At 39.8% G+C, this 23,009-nt stretch overlaps 1 protein-coding gene and 1 pseudogene across 5 annotated transcripts in view; one reads left to right on the forward strand and one right to left on the reverse strand.

Moving 5' to 3' along the window:
- The window catches only part of NMI (N-myc and STAT interactor), a 51,852-nt gene that overhangs the window by 17,433 nt on the left and 11,410 nt on the right, over nucleotides 1-23,009 (forward strand). Inside the window, exons 1-2 of one of the 5 annotated variants that reach the window (XM_019972885.2) lie at nucleotides 10,957-11,089; nucleotides 22,276-22,365. In XM_019972885.2, coding sequence (XP_019828444.1) covers nucleotides 22,282-22,365 — 84 coding nt within the window. In that variant the 5' untranslated portion in view covers nucleotides 10,957-11,089; nucleotides 22,276-22,281. Of the gene's footprint in view, nucleotides 1-10,956; nucleotides 11,353-22,275; nucleotides 22,366-23,009 lie in introns of those variants that run through there. The other 4 variants (XM_019972869.2, XM_070768082.1, XM_070768084.1 and 1 more) reach the window with 4 other exon arrangements.
- Nucleotides 5,050-5,947, reverse strand: LOC109567865 (large ribosomal subunit protein uL18 pseudogene; annotated as a pseudogene).

The raw sequence follows: 23,009 nt of genomic DNA on the forward strand, positions 1-23,009 counted from the left end.
ACCCATCTAGGTCATCACAGAGTTCCCTATGCTGTACAGCAGGTTCCCGCTGCTGCTGCTGCTGCTAAGTTGCTTCAGTCGTGTCCGACTCCGTGCGACCCCATAGACAGCAGCCCACCAGGCTCCCCCGTCCCTGGGATTCTCCAGGCAAGAACACTGGAGTGGATTGCCATTTCCTTCTCCAATGCATGAAAGTGAAAAGTGAAAGTGAAATCGCTCAGTCGTGTGCAACTCTTCGAGACCCCATGGACTGCAGCCTACCAGGCTCCTCCATCCATGGGATTATCCAGGCAAGAGTACTGGAGTGGGTTGCCATTTCCTTCTCCAAAGGTTCCCGCTAGCTGGCTATTTTACACAGGGTAGTGTGTATATGTCAATCCCAATCTCCCAATCCCACCCTCTGCTTCCCCACTGTGTCTGCATTCCTGTTCTCAACATCTGCATAATACAAGAGGGTGTGAAGAAAAAGAGACAATGGCTATGGCACAGAATGAAACTGGGTGGAATATTTGAAGTGAAGTCTTAAGAAACCTGGACCATCTGGTCACAGTGTCCCTAGGAGAGGGCAGATGAGGTTAGTGGCCACAGAAAGGAGCCAGTAAAGAAGAACATGGAAAACTGTATTGCTGCTTGGGGTATCATCAGGGTAGTAGGACAGTGTGTGTGTGTGTGTGTGTGTGTGTGTGTATTAGTCCCTCAGTTGTGTCTGACTTTTTGTGACTCCCATGGACTGTAGCCTGCCAGGCTCCTCTGTCCATGGGATTCTCCAGGCAAGAATACTGGAGTGGGTTGCCATTTCCTTCTCCAGGGCATCTTTTTGACCCAGGGATTAAACTGGGTTCTCCTGCATTGCAGGCAGATGTTTTTTACCATCTGAGCCACCAGGGAACCAGTAGAATAGAGACTAGAGCTCACATACACAGAAAATACCACTCAACAATTACTTATCTATCTTATGTAAAGTTCATAAGGTAACACGAAAAAATAATTGGGAGAAACAGTGAGAATATGAATGAATCTTGAACTTGTTATTTGACTGACTTGTTCTTACTTGTTCTATGTAATTCTAGACCAGCAAGCAAGCAAATCTTGGCTGTCCAGCGTTCCTCCTCAGCAGGGAATGCACATTTCTGGAACACCAGAAGAAGTACAATGAACAACCACTGTGGTTAAAGTCATTGCCTTGGTGACCCCGTGAGATACTAAATTATATTTAAATTTTCTAGTTATTTCTCCCATCTACAATCACTTCTCATCTCACGATTACCTCCTATTTCACAATTACCTCTGAAAATCAACTCAAAATCCAATATTAATAATATTATTTTTATATCTACTATTCAAAAAGAATTTTTATGTACATTAGCTCACCAAACACCTTATAATTGTTAGGTAGAAGTTATTATCTTAATTTTAAATATGAGGAAACTAAGAAACAAAACCTTAGAAAATTCAAGGAAACATGATCAGAACTCACATTTTTTTGAGCACCTATTTTGTGTCAGATCCATCACATATGCCCAGATTCACAGAGCTGGTAAGGGTCAGAGCAGAGACTATGCCTAGTTCTCTTGGAGATTTTAAGTTGGTGCAATTTCCACAACAAGCCAATCTACCAGTTGTTGTTCATCTACCTGAGAAAGCTTTGAGTATCGGCAACAAAATTAGAGTTCTTATTCTTCAAATGATTGAAAAACAGCTGAGGTCAAACTTCCAAAGGCAATAATGTTTCTATTCCAATTCATAAAGTCACCAAGCAGATCTAAAGGACACTTCTTTGTTTTGTTTTCATTGGAGATGAAGATGTTTTTCCTTTATAATTTCTCTGGAGGAGTTCAAGCATTTAGAGGGATGAATTACCTCTGGCTTTATGTGTCCAACATCATCAAACTGCCCCATGCAGATATTTTGTTATTAAAATGAGCTCTGTGTGTGAAGTCATTCTATCTTGTTACAGGGGACACCAGGGCAAGCTATTTAGAATAAATTGAAATGAATAACTTAATGAAAGAGAAAAGAATATTCCTTTCAGGATCCCCGGATACACTAATCCTGTTCTTTTTTTCTGGCTTCTCCTTACTTCTTCTTTCCACTTTTGCATCATTTTGATCCATTCACCCTCATGGCTTATTCCTTCCTTTCCATTTTCAGAGTAGCTGTAATGGCAGCCTAACTGCACACAAGGAGACTTTGTCCTCTGAAATAGATGGCATGAAAGACAGGAACTGCTGTTGTCCTGACTACCATGGACACCAGGAAATGCCTTGCCTTCGACCCATGAACCTAGGCCAACAGGCTGGCAGACAGGAAAAGGTCTGTGTTCCCTGACTGAGCCACACAGTCAGGAGTGCCACTGGAGGGTCCCTTCCACTCCTTCTTTGTTCTCCAGTGAACTGGTTAGTCTACAGCCTTGCTACTCAAAGTATAGTCCAAGGCCTGGCACCGTCAGCATCACCAAGCAAGGTTCAAAATGAAGAACCTTCACCCCATACCTGTGGTATCAGGATTTGCATGTTAACAAGATCGCCAGCTGATTTGGATGGGCATTAAAGTTTGAGAAGCTGTGGTATACAGGGTGTTCTCTTACCCACAGATACATTTTCTTTTTTGTGACTTTGGGACATGATTCAACAGAAATCATATACTACACTGAGATATATCTTAGCGGAAATTATGTCCCTACGTATAACTGGGTACACTAAGACCAAATAGAAAACAAGTTTAACTTAGAACGTTGAGCTCTTTGCCTGATATATTTTTAATGCTCTGAATAGATGGGTGAATTTCCTTGTTGCCATGACTTGACACCTCTTGTAGAGAAATATTCAAACCAGGGGAATAATCAGAAACAACTTATTCAAACACCAACCCAAATCTTGCTACTTGGCAATTTTTAGAACCTCTCATACAGCTTCTTAGGCAAAAACAAACTATAAATTCCCAAATCAAAAATCACAGATGGTCAAGCAAATTAAACTTCTTATCACATTTCTTTAGTTGTTTCCACTATGTTTATGCACGTTCTCTTAACTGCCGAGCTCCCTGAGAAGCCACAGTGATCTATTTGGATGCTTTGCCCTATTCTTTCTCATTTGAGATTTTTGGTAATAACATAATTAATTTAGAATTTAATATTTTGATTTTTCCATCATTCCAAAGCTATGTTCTTTTTAAGCGCTCTGAAAATCTCAAGGTTCTTTAAGCTTTTCCTCCCCTGGGATCTTAAGTTTAAGCGAAAGGTTGGATTTATCCTCCTATCACTTCACCCTGAGAGAATTCTGTCAGAAGCAGTATTTGGTTTGTAAGCAAAGCAGGAAAACGCCAGCAACATTCTCATATTCCCTCAAAATAATTTCTATAATATAATATTGAGGTTTATTGCTTGATACCTTACAGGCTTGGATATTAAGGATTAGTGTTTATTTCTGAGCATCTATTTCATGAGCAAAACAATTACTTGTTCTTTTCAGCATTGTCCAAAGACAGTAGCTTTATTCTCTAAATACTTAAACAAAAACCAGAATTTTCTGACTGATAATTTATGTTTATATGGGAAGTTAGTGGCCCAGGCATAATTTAAGAAGGTAATGTCCTTTATACGTTAATTTTATTATTGTTATTTTACTTGGATTAACTTCTGTTTCTAAATGCTTGATCAATCTCACAATGTTTTATGCACTTAGTCAAACTTTCATACACTAACATGAAAACCTATTCAAAGGGGTTATAACATTGGACCCAGAGTATTTGACTCCTATTTCTGTATTTAACTACTAGTTAGAAATAAGTATTTATATTGCATGTACTAAGTATAGTCATTTTACTGTAACAGCAGGTGACACAAAAGAAATAAAAAATGGTCTTTGTCTTAAAAGTATCTTTTTAGGTAGGAAGACAAAGCAGAAGAAATATACAAGGAAAAAAATTGGAAAAAAAATTCTCGCCCATGTATAAGATAGTAACAGAAGGGAATTCCCTGGTGGGTCCAGTGGTTAGGACTCTGCAATTTCACTGCCAGGGCATGGTTTGATCCCAGGTGGGGAACTAAGAATCCCTCATGGTGAAGTGAGGCCAAAAAAAAAAAAAAAGGTAGTAACAGCTACCTGGGCTACCAGTGTCAAGCTAAATAAGCACTTTTCCTGGGTAATGCACTGTGCTTAGCCTTTGACATGTAGCAGTACCTCATTCACAACAGCTCCATTCTACAGAGGAGAAAAATGAGGCTGGGAAACTTCAGTAACTTGAAAGTGGTATTCAAATCAACAACTCATACCAATACCATGCTCTTTATATAGTATTGCCTGCCTGATAGTGAGTGAGTGAAGGTCACTCGGTTATGTCTGACTCTTTGCGACCCCGTGGACTACATGCAGTCCATGGAATTCTCCAGGCCAGAATACTGGAGTGGGTAACCATTCCTTTCTCCAGGGGATCTTCCCAACCCAGGGATTGAACCTAGGTCTCCTGCATTGCAGGGGGATTCTGTACCAGCTGAGCCTTCAGGGAAGCCCTGCCTGATAGTAAGGGATAGAATATTTATTTTCTTTTACTTTTTAAAAAACCTGTTGTCTACTATTTTATTTATTTATTTTTTTACAGCTTTGTTAAGATACAATTGACAAATAATATTGTGTGTGTTTAAGATGAACAAGGCATACAAAGTATTGATTTGTTACATTTGCACAGTATCAAATGATTACCATAGATAATACCTCCATCATGTCATGTAATTATCATTTTCTCTTTGTGGTGAGAGCATTTAAAATCTACCATCTTAGCAACATTCCTTTACTCTAGATATTTCAATTCAAACCTCTTGAAAACCAGAATGTTACCTAATTCCTTTGTGGGCTTCCCCAGTAGCCCAGTGGTAAAGAATCCCCATGTAATACAGAAGACTCTGGTTCAATCCCTGGGTGAGAAGATCCCTTGGAGAAGAAATGGCAACCCACTCCAATATTCTTTTTTTTTTTTTTTTTTTGCTGCTTGTTCAATAAGTTTATTACTGTCTTTATCTGAAAAAATCTTTCTAGGGAATTGTGGTTTTGTTTAACTTTCGACAGCCCGTTCCCAAGCTCTAAGGAAGCTTGCCTTCTTCTGAGCTACCCGATCTTTCTTCTGGGCAAGTGACATTTTGGGACTGTTCTTCCTCTTCTTTTTAACTTCTTTCTTAGGCTTCTTCTCACACACTGAATTCTTTCGTATTGGAGCATGAGCTTTCTTATACATCTCCATCATGTCTGGAGTTACGTTCGTTATGTACTGAGAGAATTGTTTCTTGTAAGCATCCTCATCTTCTTCAGTTAGGTAATACATGTAATCTACAACATTCTGCCCCATGATGTGCTTTCGGTGTAGCACTGAATTCTTTGGTTTCTGAGTCATAACCAGGGAACCGTTTGTACTGTGAGGGATAGACAAGCCTCCATTGACAGCTCCCTTTAGGGCCTCAAAAACTTAATTCCTGGTAGTAGTTCTGGCAAGTCCTGCATCTAGGTAACACGTGAAGGCACCAGGTTGACCATCAATGCTTTCCACATTGTATTTATCTCCAGTCACCTTGACTTGGCCTTCATAAATTTTGTCCATACCAAACCTACTAATAAGCCTGCCAGCAAGCAGCAAGCTAGTACAATATGCTGCAGCAAGATTTGTCAGCCCAACCTTCACACCATGTTTTGGGAGTGCGTGAGCATAAGCTGCACAAACTATCATATCTCCTTCTATACAGGCATAAGAAATCTCACAAATAATATCTCTGTTCGTTACATGAATGATCATTCTGTATTTAGGTGTGTTGTACCTATTTTTATCTTGGATTACCAAATTTCCCAGCATAGTTGTCAGTTTTGCCCTCTGGCTGTCTTCTGAATTTCACTTTGTATCTCTTGAAGTATCTCTTTGTATCTCTTGTATCCTTGTTCCTGACAACTTTAACAATCCCCATCCTGCCTAAAAGAACCCTGACTTGGTGGCTTGCCACAGAGCTGCAGGACCAGCATGGTTTCGGAGGTGGAAAAGCCTGGCTCCAATATTCTTGCCTAGGAAATCCCATGGGCAGAAGAGCCTGGCAGGCTACAGTCTGTGGGATCGCAAAGAGTCAGACGCGCTTAGCGACTAAACAACAATAACAATTCCTTTGTATCACTCTGTACCCTGCACAGTGCTAGGCGTGGACGGTACAAGTGTTCCAGCTTCCCCAAGCATGAACTGCAAACAGGATTACCAAAATCATGGCAACAGCAGGATAAACTTGGTGTGCTAGACCTTTTCTAAAAGAAAGAGCATAACATAAGAGGTTATCAGGTGGTTTTTTTGTGGTTTGCATACCCACTAAACTCTTGGTGCCTCCTGAATTGTTTCTTTCTTTTGGGATTTTTCACCTGAACTTTGGTCTCAGTTCACTTCCTCCTGCCTTTAAATGTGTATGCAAGCTAAGTCGCTTCTGCCTCTAAGAGACAGCTCTGTCTTCACCTGTTCTGTGCAGGGAACATTCCCTGACTTCTTGAGGTAGAAGGGACTGCTTTCTCCTTTGTGTTCTTCTACTCCTAGTATCACACTTCATAGCACACGTGGGGCAGTATGTAACACTGATGTGTTTGTGTGGGGGTGGGGGTGAGGTGGTACATTTATGGGGAAGCCTGGGAGAAGTTCATTGCCATCTAGTGGGGAGACAAATCTGTAACACAATATACATCTCACATCATGGCTGTGTAGATTTACATGACATGTTAAGATATATAAGTAGGTAGACAGGTAGGTAGATAGATAGAAGGAAGAAGTTTTCCTTGACCTTCATAGGATTCCTGGCTAGGTCTAAAAATGAAACTGACAAAGACAGATGAACAAGAGAAAAGCACACAAATTTATTTAATGTAAGTTTTACATGACATCAGATCAGATCAGTCGCTCAGTCGTGTCTGACTCTTTGCAACCCCATGAAACACAGCACGCCGGGCCTCCCTGTCCATCACCAACTACTGGAGTTCACTGAGACTCAGGTCCATTGAGCCAGTGATGCCATCCAGCCATCTCATCCTCTGTCGTCCCCTTCTCCTCTTGCTCCCAATCCCTCCCAGCATCAGATTCTTTTCCAAAGAGTCAACTCTTTGCATGAGGTGGCCAAAGTACTTGAGTTTCAGCTTTAGCATCATTCCTTCCAAAGAAATCCCAGGGCTGATCTCCTTCAGAATGGACTGGTTGGATCTCCTTGCAGTCCAAGGGACTCTCAAGAGTCTTCTCCAACACCACAGTTCAAAAGCATCAATTCTGCGGCACTCAGCCTTCTTCACAGTCCAACTCTCAGATCCATACATGACCACAGGAAAAACCATAGCCTTGACTAGACAGACCTTTGTTGGCAAAGTAATGTCTCTGCTTTTGAATATGCTATCTAGGTTGGTCATAGCTTTCCTTCCAAGGAGTAAGCGTCTTTTAATTTCATGGCTGCAGTCACCATCTGTAGTGATTTTGGAGCCCAGAAAAATAAAGTCTGACACTGTTTTCACTGTTTCCCCATCTATTTGCCATGAAGTGATGGGACCAGATGCCATGATCTTCATTTTCTGAATGTTGAGTTTTAAGCCAACTTTTTCATTCTCCACTTTCACTTTCATCAAGAGGCTTTTGAGTTCCTCTTCACTTTCTGCCATAAGGGTGGTGTCATCTGCATATCTGAGGTTATTGATATTTCTCCCGGCAATCTTGATTCCAGCTTGTGTTTCTTCCAGCCCAGGGTTTCTCATAATGTACTCTGCATATAAGTTAAACAAGCAGGGTGACAATATACAGCCTTGACGAACTCCTTTTCCTATTTGGAACCAGTCTGTTGTTCCATGTCCAGTTCTTACTGTTGCTTCCTGACCTGCATACAAATTTCTCAAGAGGCAGATCAGGTTGTCTGGTATTCCCATCTCTTGAAGAATTTTCCAGTTTATTGTGATCCACACAGTCAAAGGCTTTGGCATATTCAATAAAGCAGAAATAGATGTTTTTCTGGAACTTTCTTGCTTTTTCCATGATCCAGCGGATGTTGGCAATTTGATCTCTGGTTCCTCTGCCTTTTCTAAAACCAGCTTGAACATCAGGAAGTTCATGGTTCACGTATTGCTGAAGCCTGACTTGGAGAATTTTGAGCATTACTTTACTAGCGTGTGAGATGAGTGCAATTGTGCGGTAGTTTGAGCATTCTTTGGCATTGCCTTTCTTTGGGATTGGAATGAAAACTGACCTTTTCCAGTCCTGTGGCCACTGCTGAGTTTTCCAAATGTGCTGGCATATTGAGGGCAGCACTTTCACAGCATCATCTTTCAGGATTTGGAATAGCTCAACTGGAATTCCATCACCTCCACTAGCTTTGTTCGTGGTGATGCTTTCTAAGGCCCACTTGACTTCACATTCCAGGATGTCTGGCTCTAGGTCAGTGATCACACCATCGTGATTATCTGGGTTGTGAAGATCTTTTTTGTACAGTTCTTCTGTGTATTCTTGCCATCTCTTCTTAATATCTTCTGCTTCTGTTAGGTCCATACCATTTCTGTCCTTTATTGGGCCCATCTTTGCATGAAATGTTCCTTTGGTATCTCTGACTTTCTTGAAGAGATCTCTAGTCTTTCCCATTCTGTTGTTTTCCTCTATTTCTTTGCATTGATCGCTTAAGAAGGCTTTCTTATCTCTTCTTGCTATTCTTTGGAACTCTGCATTCAGATGCTTATATCTTTCCTTTTCTCCTTTGCTTTTCACTTCTCTTCTTTTCACAGCTATTTGTAAGGCCTCTTCAAAAGGAAATGAAGACTCATGGGAATTCCCTGGCCATTCTGTAGTTAGGACTCTATACTTCCACTGCAGGGGATGCAAGTTCCATCCCTAGTCCAGGAACTACGATTCTGCATGCTGTGTGGCATGGCCAATAAAAAAAAAAAGAAATGAAGACCCACAGAAATAATTAGACCTGAGTATTTTTATGCTAGATTTGATGAAGAGAGGATAGTCATGGAAGAATATAATAGGTTAGAGAATATGAGGTAATCAAAGTAAACTGGGGAAAACTTGGTAAAGCCGATTTGTTAGGATTCTTCTCCGGGTCCATTTGTCTTTGGAGAAAGAATGCTCCTTTCCTACAGGTATAGAGAGAGCACCTCTCACAGGAGGTTCTTTGAAAGGTAATAGTGGGGAGAAGGAAGGTCAGAGTAACTGTTTTAGAGCTTCTATTGTTTTCTCAAACTCCTTCCACTTAAAATAGTCGATATCCAAGGTGCCATATTTTGAGGAATCAAGTCCGGGACCCCATCATTAGTAAAGCATAGTTCAAATTGCTCCACTAGAAACTTTTCAAGATTTAAATAGCTGTTTCCTGAAAAATAAAAAAGAATTTAAAGGTCAAGTTAGTTTGATAAATTCAAGATTAAATAAAGTTAAAATTTTAAATGTATGCTTTAATTTTTCCCTGCAATATTTCTCAAAGCTCTTAATGTGTGGATGTGCATGGTGAACCTCCCAAGTGTAAATCCAGTATGCAGGATTTCCTAATCATATGTGCCCATAGAATTCCTTCTTTTTTCATGCCCTATAGAACACAACATAGAGTTTGATTTCATGGTTGAGAATAGAGAAAGATATTAATGTCATCATGGATTCATTGCCTACATTTGGATCAGCATGCTCAGTTTCCTCATCTGCAAAATGGGGATAATACTTATTTCATATTGCTGTTGGCAAATCAGAAAAGGTTTATAAAATGCTTAGATGTTCTCAGTAGATCTTTGCAATTACGACTATTAACAATAATATATCTGGGATCTATTTATCTTCAGAACCTCAGTGCTTTGCCGAGTCTTGAATCTGAAGCTGAGTTGAGTTCAGACTGTTACACATGGCTCAGCTTCAGCATGTGGGTGGCCCAATGGCTTCTCTCCTATCTGTATCCTTTGTCTTTTAACAATATTGGAGTCAATTTTAGATGAGTCCCATTGTGTTCACGGTCCTGTTGCTTAATATCTTCTTATAAAAACAAAAATAAGATAAAAGAAGAAATGAGGTTTGAACTAAATTTCTAGAGTTCGTGTTCTCTAAAATTTTAAGGGATGGAATTTTCCTGGTGGTTCAGGGGTTAGGACTCGGTGCTTTCACGGCTGTGGTCCCATGTTCAATTCCTGGTCAGGGAACTCATATCCCACAAGCTTCACAGTGCAGCCAAAAATAAAATAAAAAATAAAATTCTAAGGGGGACCAGAGGTAATTCTCAAGCTGTATCAAGTAGCATTTTGTTGCTCTTTTGACTGGGTAGCACAAGTGTCTACACACCACTTTATTTTTTTCAGTTAGGAAGCCCAACGCGAACTAGATTGCCATCAATATTCTTGATATAAAGGAATTTGATTTTGGTTAATCTTTTATCAGATAATATGTCAGTTTTACATATGACTATACAGCCCTATCAACTGGAATTTCTGTCTAGAAGTTATTTTCATGCATCAGCTCCCTGACCTATTTACAGTAAGTGCAGCTGTGGGGTGGTTCTCTATGTAGGATTCAGAAACACTGCCGTTTTCGAAATAAACCAGATGTTTTCCATTTCAAAGAAAAAGATCACACCTAGTGAAATATTTGTTTACAAGCTTCACAATAATGCCAAAGATTATAAGAAAAGTTTCAAGGGACATGGATCACAGAAATCAGCTGAACACCACACTTTTCCAATTTCCTGCGAAGTTACAAAAGAAACACACAAAAGTAGACCTTGTGCTGGCTGCGAGGATTTGTGGATTAAGGTTATAGTGACCAACAGATTACAGTGAGAGTTACTGTCTGAAGAGAGACTGCCACTTGGCTTTATTTGGTTTCTGTCCATTTTTCCAAGAACACGTCCTGGGATACAAGTCCGAAGGAGTGATTTTTAAAACATGTCCTAAAATGAGTGTTTATGGAAACTTCAGGAATACTTTGGGAGTAGATTTCCTCCAAACAAAAACAAAACCAACACATTTTAAAAATCGAAAGTGAAAATAGGTATAACTTGTTGGTGACTAATCATTGGAGAACCCGGTTTGGTATTCGACCAGTGACTAGACTGAAAGAAACTCATCCTTTGGTAGTTTTCTTCTTTTATTCTTTCTTTCTTTTTTTTTAAAAGGAAGCAAACTGTTGATCCGCGAGCCATCCATTTGAAAAAGGCTGAAGGCGCTTCCGGACAAGGGAGCCCCAGCCAGGCCCCGAGGGTTCCAGCGACTACCCGCGCTGCCAGCGAGGTTTCCGGGAACCTGGGCGCGGCGCTCGGCCGGCCGAGGCGCGTGAGTGGGCGACCCCTTCCCGCGCTGCCGTTCCTGCTCCTAGTGGGCCCGGGCTGGAGAGGCCGTGAGTGGCGACAAGGCGGGCTCCGCGGGGCCGGGGACCTCCGGGAGGGTTGAGGGTTGGTGGGGACGCCTGGCGGAGAGTGGGGGGGTCGTTGGCTCTGCGCCCTCCTCCCCTGCGCCGCCCTCCGGCGCTGCCCGCTGCCGAGGTCGTGGGGACCACCTAGCCGCCGAGGGGGCGCGCCTGCCCCCTGCCCGCGGGGCTTTCTGCCTGCAGTCCAGGCCTCTGACCCCGTCTCCTTTGCTTTGCTTCATTTAGGAAATTGAAACTTAAAATGGTTTGTGTTTCCCCACTGTTTCTGTAGTGTCTCTGGAGAAAGTTCTTAGGAAAACAGATTCCTTAGGGAGATTTAGTCTCTTGGCAGGCGCAGGGTTTGGCAGTCGTACCTGATTTTTCAGAACATACAGGGATTTTATTTAAAGAGACATCCAAAACAGAATGTGGTGTTCCCCTATCTATGCGACACACATAAGTTAAAAAACAACAAGAAGCAATCGTGTCTGCATCTCCACCTCCTTTTTTCCTGCCTTTGCCTCATTTCCTTGTTTTTGCTGCCAGGCATGCGTATGGGAAGCTTTGCCTCTATCAGTCCTGGCACCACAGTGAATATGTTAGGGAAATAGGGGGTGAACAGGTGGAGGTGATTTGTACTGTTTTTTTCATTTGCTGCCATAATAAATTACCATGGACTCAGTAAAACCTTAAAAGCTACAGATTTATCTTAAAATTATGTATGGGGGATTTCCCTGGCTGTCCAGTGGTTAGACTTTGTGTTTCCATTCCAGAGGTCGTGGGTTTGATCCCTGGTCGAGGAACTAAGGTCCTACATGCCCTGCAACCTGGCCAAATTACCACCAAAGAAAAAAAAAAAAAATTCAGTATAAGTCTGGGTGGGCGTCGCTAGGTTAAAATCAAGGTGTCAGCTGCTCTGCCTACCTTTCTGGAGACTAGTGGTGTGAACCTGTTTTCTCGTCTTTTCTGCTTCTATAGATTGCTCATCTCCTTTGGCTCAGTGGTGCCCTTTCTCCATCTTCAAAACCAACAGCATTGCATCTCTCTGACTATTTTTCCCTTGTCACGTCTCACTCTGATTCTGCTCTTCTGCCTTCCTCTTTCACTTTGAAGAAGGACCCTGGTGATTACATTTTTCCCCACCAATAATCCAGGAAGAGCTTTATATTATAAAGTCAGCTGTAAATTAGCAACCTTAATTCAGTCTATAACCTTAGTTCTCCTTTGCAGCATAACCCAACATTTTCACAGACTATGGGGGCTAGGATGTGGACCTCTTTAAAAGGGCCATTATTTTGCCTACCTTTGAGTGCATAAAAGGAAAGCTATTACTATACATCCCATTCGTCAAGGAGGGAAAGTATGCAGATACTAGATATGCTGTAACAAGTTCTGGGAATATGATGTAGTAGACCATTTATATGAGTTAAATGTATTATGGAGAGCTTTTATTACAAGCATTTAAGAATAGACTTAAAAAAGCAGTTAAAGAACGTTGCAGTTTCTGCTTTCTGGAAATGTAATGAGAACATTGCATAGAACACTGCATGCCCCAGGTGTCCGGGGCTGAGCAAATACCTGAGTCAAGATACCAGGCAGTCCTATAAACATTAAGTGTTTTCAGTATGTGAACTCGCTCTCTGAATGAATACAAGGAAGAGGGAATGTAGTCCCTGGCCTCAAGGTCATGACCATCTTGCCATGGAAAATGACACAAGTACACAAATAAAGCTCCCCAAAAGAGGTGATGGGGGAGAAGTAACATCATCTGGGGGAATCAGAAACGACTTCAAGAACTTGGGTGGGGAGGGGGGGATTTGGGATGGACATTGAAGAACAGTAGGATTTCATTAAGTGGAAATTAAGGTTGGCAGGGGAGGGAGGATGTGACATTGAGGGACATGAGGGAGAAGAGAAACCCTTAGATTGTTCAGTATGGTTAAGGAACCTGGTCCAGGAGTTGTCTAAATAAGACTCAGTTCAGTTCAGTTCAGTCGCTCTGTCATGTCTGACTCTGTGACCCCATGAACTGCAGCACGCCAGGCCTCCCTGTCCATCACCAACTCCGGAGTTCACTCAAATTCACGTCCATTGAGCCGGTGGTGCCATCCAGCCATCTCATCCTCCGTCGTCCCCTTCTCCTGCCCCCAGTCCCTCCCAGCATCAGAGTCTTTTCCAATGAATCAACTCTTCGCATGAGGTGGCCAAAGTAGGACTGCTACTGCTAAGTCGCTTTAGTCGTGTCCGACTCTGTGCGACCCCATAGACGGCAGCCCAGTAGGCTCCTCTGTCCCTGGGATTCTCCAGGCAAGAATACTGGAGTGGGTTGCCATTTCCCTCTCCAGTGCATGAAAGTGAAAAGTGAAAGTGAAGTCGCTCAGTCGTGCCCGACTCTTAGCGACCCCATGGACTACAGCCTACCAGGCTCCTCCATCCATGGGATTTTCCAGGGAAGAGTACTGGAGTGGGGTGCCATTGCTTCTACCTTCTTCTAGTCTTCTAGTAAGACTGCTGCTGCTGTCACTTCAGTCGTGTCCAACTCTGTTCGACCCCATAGACGGCAGCCCACCAGGCTCCCCCATCCCTGGGATTCTCCAGGCAAGAACACTGGAGTGGGTTGCCATTTCCTTCTCCAATGCATGAAAGACTAGTTGGGGTTAAATTGTGTAAGATCTGGGATGAATAGGGTTGTAAAGACTCTGCAGTTGTTGATGCGATAACAACTACTAATATGTATCTTAAAAATTTTTTTTTGAACCCTTTCAAACTTACAGAAAAGTTACAAGTAACAACTTTTCTTTTTCTTGAGTTATTTGAGTGTAGGTATCATGACCCATTAACCTGGAAGTCTTGAGTATTTATTTCCTGTAAGAAAAAAAAAAAAAGAAAAGGTGTTCTTTACATAACTACAATACAGCGATCAAGATCAGAAAATTAATATAGGTACATTAATGCCATCTAATCCTTCAATCTAGTTTGAATTTTGCCAGTTGTCCCTGTTACATAGTGTATAGCAAACAGAGTTAAGAATTATGCCTGGTGTTTAGTTACGATGTATCTTTAGCCTCCTGTCTGGGACAGTTTCTCAGTCTTTACTTGGCTTTCATGTGCTTAACACTTTTGAAGAGAACAGGTCAGTGTCTTTCCTGTTTCCTCATTCTTAGATTCAGCTGATGCATCTTTGGCAGGAATATCACAGAAGTCTTGCCGTGTTCTTGGTGGGCCTATCATATGTCAGATAATTTGGATGTATCTCATTATTTACTTTGACTACTTCATTATAGTGGCGTCTGCCTGGCTTCTTCACTAAAATTTACTCCGTTCCCCTTTGAAATTAATAAGTGTTTTTTTGGGAAGTATTTCTTTTGTTATTGTTTTGCTTTAAGAAGCTTTCTTCATAGTGACGCCCAAACTGAAAACAACCAAATACCCACCACCAGGAGAATGGATAAACCAAGTGTGAACTATCCATGCAAGGAATACTACACAGCAATAAAAAGGGATAAGCTACGAATACATGCAATAACATGAACAAATCCCCAAAACATGTTGAGTTTAAAACTTTAGCACATATAAAAGGATACATGCTAAATTATTCTACTTATGTGAAGTTCAAGAACAGGTTGCTTAGTGTAAGGAAACTTTAACACAATTTAAAGATATCATTTCTTGAGTACAAACTATGTTCCTAGCATTCTTTTGGTACTGTTCCAGTATTGTTCTGGATGAAGTAGGGCATACTTTTGAGAACAAAACAAAAATCACTGCCCTTGTGGTGCTTATATTCTTGAAAATCAGCTTGATATGTTCAGTGCAAAAGGGCATGCTGATAGTTACCCCTACTGAAGTTGTTGATCTCCTGCAGAGCTAGTGAGTGCCAGAACTGGTGAGTACTCAAAACACCTAAGTGATTGAGATTGCACTTGAATTTGGTTAGCAGTACTTGTGGGCAAGTATTTTAAGCTACTTAAATGGTCCTTTTTTCATGAAAATATCAATCTATCTATCTGTTTTAGTACTAAGTGGATTTAATTATTACTGTCATTTATCTCTATGCTTAATCAATTTACCCAAATTTTTCCAGTAAGAACCCCCTCAAGCTGGACTCCGTTCTTGTGACATATTCTCATCATTCTTTGAGCACTTTTTGCTTTCTGGCATCATAAGATGCTTGTCTTATACCTTTCCTGTCCCAGTTCTAGAAACGGCCATTTCTCTGAATAGCCTTGGTTCCTGGTAGCTGAGAATGGTATTAGAAACCAAATTCTGGATGCTAAATGTGCTCATTGCTATTGTCTTTGTTTCCAGGCCCTTTTAGCAGACAGAACTGGGAAATATCACATGTATGCACACTTATACCTATATTTAAATTTCTGTACTTTCCTATCAATCCATCAGAAATCATGAGGTTATACTGATATCTCCAGTTCCATTTCATAGCATTAATTCTATTTTTCTCCCTTTCCATATTTACAGTCACCTTCTCTGACAATGAAGAACCTGGCTCCTATTGTCCTCCACATTTTTACTTACTTGATAAATCATGTTTATGTACCTTTGGCCACTGGGAGCCTCCGTGCTCATCTTGTGTATTCCTGCCATTTTGAGGGCTCCTTTTTGCTCAAAGGAGATCCTTTCATTGGAAAATAGATTAGAAGCCAAGATCTAGGTGCTTCATGACTGCTGATGCTTCTTTTTTTCTTTTTCTGGTGTTACTGAAAAATAATTGACATACACCACTGTACAAGTTTATAGCATGATGGCTTGACTCACACATATTATGAAATGATTACCATATTAGGTTCCGCTAACATCCATCTTGTAATATAGATACAATAAAAAAAAAGACAGAAAAAAATTTCTCCTTGTGATAAGAACTCAGGATTTACTCTCTTAACAATTTCCTTATGTATCATAGCAGTGTTAGCTACAGTCATCATGATGTAAATTACATACCTACTACTTATTTATCTTATAACTGGAAGTTTGTAGCTTTTGACCACTTTCCTCCAAATCACCCTCCATACCACCCTCTACCTCTGGTAAGCACAAATCTGGTCTTTTTCTTCTATGAGTTTTATTTGGTTTTGGTTTTTGGTTTTTTTTTTAGACTCTATATATGAGATCATACAATATTTGTCTTTTTCTGTCTGACTTAACATCATGCCTTCAAGGTCCATCCATGTTGTTGCAAATGGTAGAATTTCCTCATTTTTTTATGGCTGAATAATATCACAATGTATATAATCACTATATATATATATATATATATATATACACACAGACACACATACACACAACACTTTGTTTATTCATTCATCCACTGATGGACACGTAGGTTGTTTCCATGTCTTGGCTATTATAAATAATGCTGCAATGAACGGGGGATACAGAAGTCTTTTCAAGTTAGGATTTTCTTTTCCTTTGGATATATTTCCAGAAGTGAAGTTGTGAAGTTACAGGACCATATTAAACTAAACAGCTTCTGTGCAGTAAAAGAAACCATAAACAATGTAAAAAGACAGCCTATGGAATGGGAAAAAATATTTCCAAACCATGTATCTGATGTATGTATATGTACAGTGCTTTCATGTCAGACTCTTGGCCACCCTTTTGACTGTAGCCCGCCAGGCTCCTCCGTGCATGGAATTTTCCAGGCAGGAAAATCCAGTCCATTGGAGTGGGCTGCCATTTCCTTCTCCAAGGGATTGTTTTGATCAGGGATCAAAACTGTGTCTCCTGCATCTCCTGCATTGCAGGTGGATTCTTTACCTGCTGAGCCACAGGGGAAGCTACAGTATATCTGATAAGGGGTTAATATCCAAAATATATAAAGAACTCATGAAACTCAATACCAAAATATAAAATAACTCAATTAAAAACTGGGCAAAAGGACTTAAAAAGACATTTCTCCAAAGAAGGTATATGATAGATCTATAGGAACATGAAAAGATGCTCAACATTACTAATCACTAGTGCAAGGTAAATTGAAATCCCAGTGCGATAACACCTTACATCTTTTGGAATGGCCATCGTCAAAAAGACAAGAGTTAACAAATGCTGTGAGGATGTGGAGAAAAGGGAACCCTTGTGCACTCCTGATGTGAATGTAAATTGGTGCATTCACTATGGGAAATAGTTATGGAAAATCCTCAAAAAATTGAAAGTAGAATTACCATATGACCCATTTTTTGGACACTGCTTGGGTTCACACTGAGTAAACTAATCCATAATTAATTTTTTGCTAATCTTCTATTGTATTTTTAAAGAGGAATACCTGTCTTTTCTGTTTGATCTATAGGAATAGTGAGAATTTAGTCAGTTGAAATCTTGGAAGATTGTGTTGATAGACACATTATTAATATGCTTCTAAAACAGTAAAAATAGTTGTGATATTCCTTGTGTCATGTTTGATCTGGGACTTCCTCATTTAGGTAAATTCATATATAGGCAAGACTTTTTACTCTTTTGATGCCAGTCTGATAAAGCCTATGAGCTTTTCTCAAAAAGTATTTTAAGCAGTCTAAAAGAAAATACAGAGAATTATATAGGAAACCAATTATATTGAAATATGATTATCAGTGTTATTTAAAAAGCAAAATTTTAATTTAGTAATGTATACCAGTATACTGATACCTTCCCAGGTGGCGCAAGTGGTAAAGAACCTGCCTGCCGTGGGTTTGTCATATATAGCTTTTATTATGTTGAGGTATGTTCCTTCTGTTCCTGCTTTCTGGAGAGTTTTTATCATAAATGGGTGTTGAATTTTGTCAAAGGCTTTCTCTGCATCTATTGAGATAATCATATGGTTTTTGTTTTTCAATTTGTTAATGTGGTGTATTACATTAATTGATTTGCGGATATTGAAGAATCCTTGCATCCCTGGGATAAAGCCCACTTGGTCATGGTGTATGATCTTTTTAATGTGTTGCTGGATTCTTATTGCTAGAATTTTGTTTAGGATTTTTGCATTTATATTCATCAGTGATATTGGCCAGCAAACATTATCCTCAATGGTGAAAAATTGAAAGCATTTCCTCTAAAGTCAGGAACAAGACAAGGGTGCCCACTTTCACCATTACTATTCAACATAGTTTTGGAAGTTTTGGCCACAGCAATCAGAGCAGAAAAAGAAATAAAAGGAATCCAAATTGGAAAAGAAGAAGTAAAACTCTCACTATTTGCAGATGACATGATCCTCTACATAGAAAACCCTAAAGACTCCACCAGAAAATTACTAGAACTAATCAATGATTATAGTAAAGTTGCAGGATATAAAATCAACACACAGAAATCCCTTGCATTCCTATACACTAATAATGAGAAAACAGAAAGAGAAATTAAGGAAACAATTCCATTCACCATTGCAATGAAAAGAATAAAATACTTAGGAATATATCTACCTAAAGAAACTAAAGACCTATATATAGAAAACTATAAAACACTGGTGAAAGAAATCAAAGAGGACACTAATAGATGGAGAAATATACCATGTTCATGGATTGGAAGAATCAATATAGTGAAAATGAGTATACTACCCAAAGCAATTTATAGATTCAATGCAATCCCTATCAAGCTACCAACAGTATTCTTCACAGAGCTAGAACAAATAATTCCACAATTTGTATGGAAATACAAAAAACCTCGAATAGCCAAAGAGATCTTGAGAAAGAAAAATGGAACTGGAGGAATCAACCTACCTGACTTCAGGCTCTACTACAAAGCCACAGTTATCAAGACAGTATGGTACTGGCACAAAGACAGAAATATAGATCAATGGAACAAAATAGAAAGCCCAGAGATAAATCCACGCACATATGGACACCTTATCTTTGACAAAGGAGGCAAGAATATACAATGGATTAAAGACAATCTCTTTAACAAGTGGTGCTGGGAAATCTGGTCAACCACTTGTAAAAGAATGAAACTAGAACACTTTCTAACACCATATACAAAAATAAACTCAAAATGGATTAAAGATCTCAACGTAAGACCAGAAACTATAAAACTCCTAGAGGAGAACATAGGCAAAACACTCTCTGACATACATCACAGCAGGATCCTCTATGACCCACCTCCCAGAATATCGGAAATAAAAACAAAAATAAACAAATGGGACCTAATTAAACTTAAAAGCTTCTGCACATCAAAGGAAACTATTAGCAAGGTGAAAAGACAGCCTTCAGAATGGGAGAAAATAATAGCAAATGAAGCAACCGACAAACAACTAATCTCAAAAATATACAAGCAACTCCTACAGCTCAACTCCAGAAAAATAAATGACCCAATCAAAAAATGGGCCAAAGATCTAGATAGACATTTCTCCAAAGAAGACATACAGATGGCTAACAAACACATGAAAAGATGCTCAACATCACTCATTATCAGAGAAATGCAAATCAAAACCACTATGAGATACCATTTCACACCAGTCAGAATGGCTGTGATCCAAAAGTCTACAAATAATAAATGCTGGAGAGGGTGTGGAGAAAAGGGAACCCTCTTACACTGTTGGAGGGAATGCAAACTAGTACAGCCACTATGGAGAACAGTGTGGAGATTCCTTAAAAAACTGGAAATAGAACTGCCTTATGATCCAGCAATCCCACTGCTGGGCATACACACTGAGGAAACCAGAAGGGAAAGAGACACGTGTACCCCAATGTTCATCGCAGCACTGTTTATAATAGCCAGGACATGGAAGCAACCTAGATGTCCATCAGCAGATGAATGGATAAGAAAGCAGTGGTACATATACACAATGGAGTATTACTCAGCCATTAAAAAGAATACATTTGAATCAGTTCTAATGAGGTGGATGAAACTGGAGCCTATTATACAGAGTGAAGTAAGCCAGAAGGAAAAACACCAATACAGTATACTAACACATATATATGGAATTTAGAAAGATGGTAACGATAACCCTGTATACGAGACAGCAAAAGAGACACTGATGTATAGAACAGGCTTATGGACTCTGTGGGAGAGGGAGAGGGTGGGAAGATTTGGGAGAATGGCATTGAAACATGTGAAATGTCATGTATGAAACGAGATGCCAGTCCAGGTTCAATGCACGATGCTGGATGCTTGGGGCTGGTGCACTGGGACGACCCAGAGGGATGGTATGGGGAGGGAGGAGGGAGGAGGGTTCAGGATGGGGAACACATGTATACCTGTAAGTAAAAAAAAAAAAAAAGAACCTGCCTGCCAATGCAGGAGACCCAAGAGGCTGGGGTTCGATCCTTAGGTCAGGAAGATCTCCTGGAGAAGGGCATGGCAACCCACTCCAGTATTCTTGCCTGAGAATCCCATGGATAGAGGAGCCTGGTGGGCTACAGTCCATGGGGTCGCAGAGTCGGACACTGAGCGACCAACACTTTACTTCACTTTCTACTTTACTGGTATACTACAGTTGATTATAAGACTGTATTATTATGATCTTCGCTGGGTCTTCGTTGCTGTGAGGGCTTTTCTCTGGGTGTGGTGAGGGAGGGCTACTCTAGTTGCAGGGCTTGGGCTTCTCATTGTGCTGGGTTCTCTTGCTGCAGAGCATGGACTCTAGGGCACAAAGACTTCAGTAATTGAGGCACATGCCCTGGTGACTTTTGTCACAGGTGCTGCAAATACCATGTGACCTGTTGCCTATATTCATATTTGAAGAGAATGCCATTTCAATCAGAGATTTTTAGCAATAAATATGAATTTTTTTTTTCATGTTCAAGTGTATGAACTCAGGGGAAGTTTTATGAAAACCTCTGTTATCATAGAGGAAAGGTGTTTGGAGATATTTTCACTCTGTTACATTCTTGGAGTATAATAAGGAGAATTAAATATTTAAATTAAAGCCTTTGGAAAAAGTCTAGAGGACTGAAATAATGGTCTTTTAAAATGGAGCGTCATATCATGATTGAGATGAGAACTACAAAGGAATGTTAATACCTATTGTTTTATTATGGTATTGAAATGCAAAGGATTTTTAGAACCTTTTAAATATTTATAGATGTGAAAGTTATTTGAAATACAGAATTTGTTTGAATATAATTCACATGATAATAAAGACTTTGGTGGTAGGGGAAAAGATATAGCAAAGAAGAGATGTTTTATCCATAAAAGGGTAAAAGATATTTGTTCTTCTTGACTTTGTGTGTATGTACCATTTTTGAAGTATTTATTTATTTTAATTGGAGGCTAATTACTTTACGAGATTGTGGTGGTTTTTGCCATACATTCACATGAATCAACATGTGTTCCCCATCCTGAACCCCCCTCCCACCTCCCTCCCCATCCCATCCCTCAGGGTCATCTCAGTGCACCAGCCCTGAGCACCCTGTCTCATGCATCAAACCTGGACTGGTGATCTGTTTCACATATGATAATATATATGTTTCAATGCTATTCTCTCAAATCATCCCACCCTCGCCTTCTCCCACAGAGTCCAAAAGTCTGTTCTTTATATCTTCGTCTCTTTTGCTGTCTCACATATAGGGTCATCGTTACCATCTTTCTAAATTCCATATATATGCGTTAATGTACTGTATTGATGTTTTTCCTTCTGACTTACTTCACTCTGTATAATAGGCTCCAGTTTCATCCACCTCATTAGAACTGATTAAAATGCATTCTTTTTAATAGCTGAGTAATACTCCTTGTGTATATGCACCACAGCTTTCTTATCCATTCGTCTGCTGAGGGACATCTAGGTTGCTTCCAAGTCCTGGCTTTTGTAAACAGTGCTGCAATGAACATTGGAGTATACATGTCTCTTTCAATTCTGGTTTCCTCAGTGTGTATGCCCAGCAGTGGGATTACTGGGTCTTATGGCAGTTCTATTTCCAGTTTTTTAAGGAATCTCCACACACTTCTCCATAGTGGCTATACTAGTTTGTGAAGTATTTATTTTTTATAATAAATTAGGGAGTCATGGCAGCTGATGAAGATAACAAAGAACAAGTTCTTAAGGAATGTGAGCAAACTGAAGAAATTATGAAAGATAAACAAAACCAGGTAAAAAGGAAAAATTACTGAGTACTTTTAAAAATTGACTTATATCTATTGGTTTTGCAGTGAGGCATGTTTCATATGTCTTTGTCTAACATTAGCTTGAATTTGGGAGGATATTAGGGTTTTCAGTTTTTTTTTTGTTTTTTTTTTTTACTTCTAGTATTCAAGACTGACAAGAAGAATCATATTTCTATTCTTTCTCTTACGCAACTCACATTAACTGCTTTTTCACTTCCTCTCATTTCTTTGACTTGCACCTAGAAGTTAAGAGCTTTGTTAACAATTATATGATCAGACCCAAGATGGAATGGAGGCTTTCTTTAAACTACCTAAGCTATACTGTGGAAAAAAAATCTTTAATTGCCCCAGACTAACATATGTCCACAATTATGGTGCAATTTAAAATTCATGTTGGAGTCACAAATAGCTAGGAACGAGTTGGTAGAGCACTGAGCTAAGATTCAGAAGCCATGGGTCTCAATCCTTGCTCTACTATAAACATTTCTGTGACCTTGGTCTAGCATGAAAGGTGGTTTCCTTGTTTGTATGATAGAGATAATAATCCTTGGCAGTGGTAGGAAAATCAACAGATAATGATGTATAACATTATATAAATGTTTATTCATGTGATCATATTTATTCTGAGA

The sequence above is a fragment of the Bos indicus genome, chromosome 2 (assembly GCF_029378745.1).
Source record: "Bos indicus isolate NIAB-ARS_2022 breed Sahiwal x Tharparkar chromosome 2, NIAB-ARS_B.indTharparkar_mat_pri_1.0, whole genome shotgun sequence".
NCBI lineage: Eukaryota > Metazoa > Chordata > Mammalia > Artiodactyla > Bovidae > Bos > Bos indicus.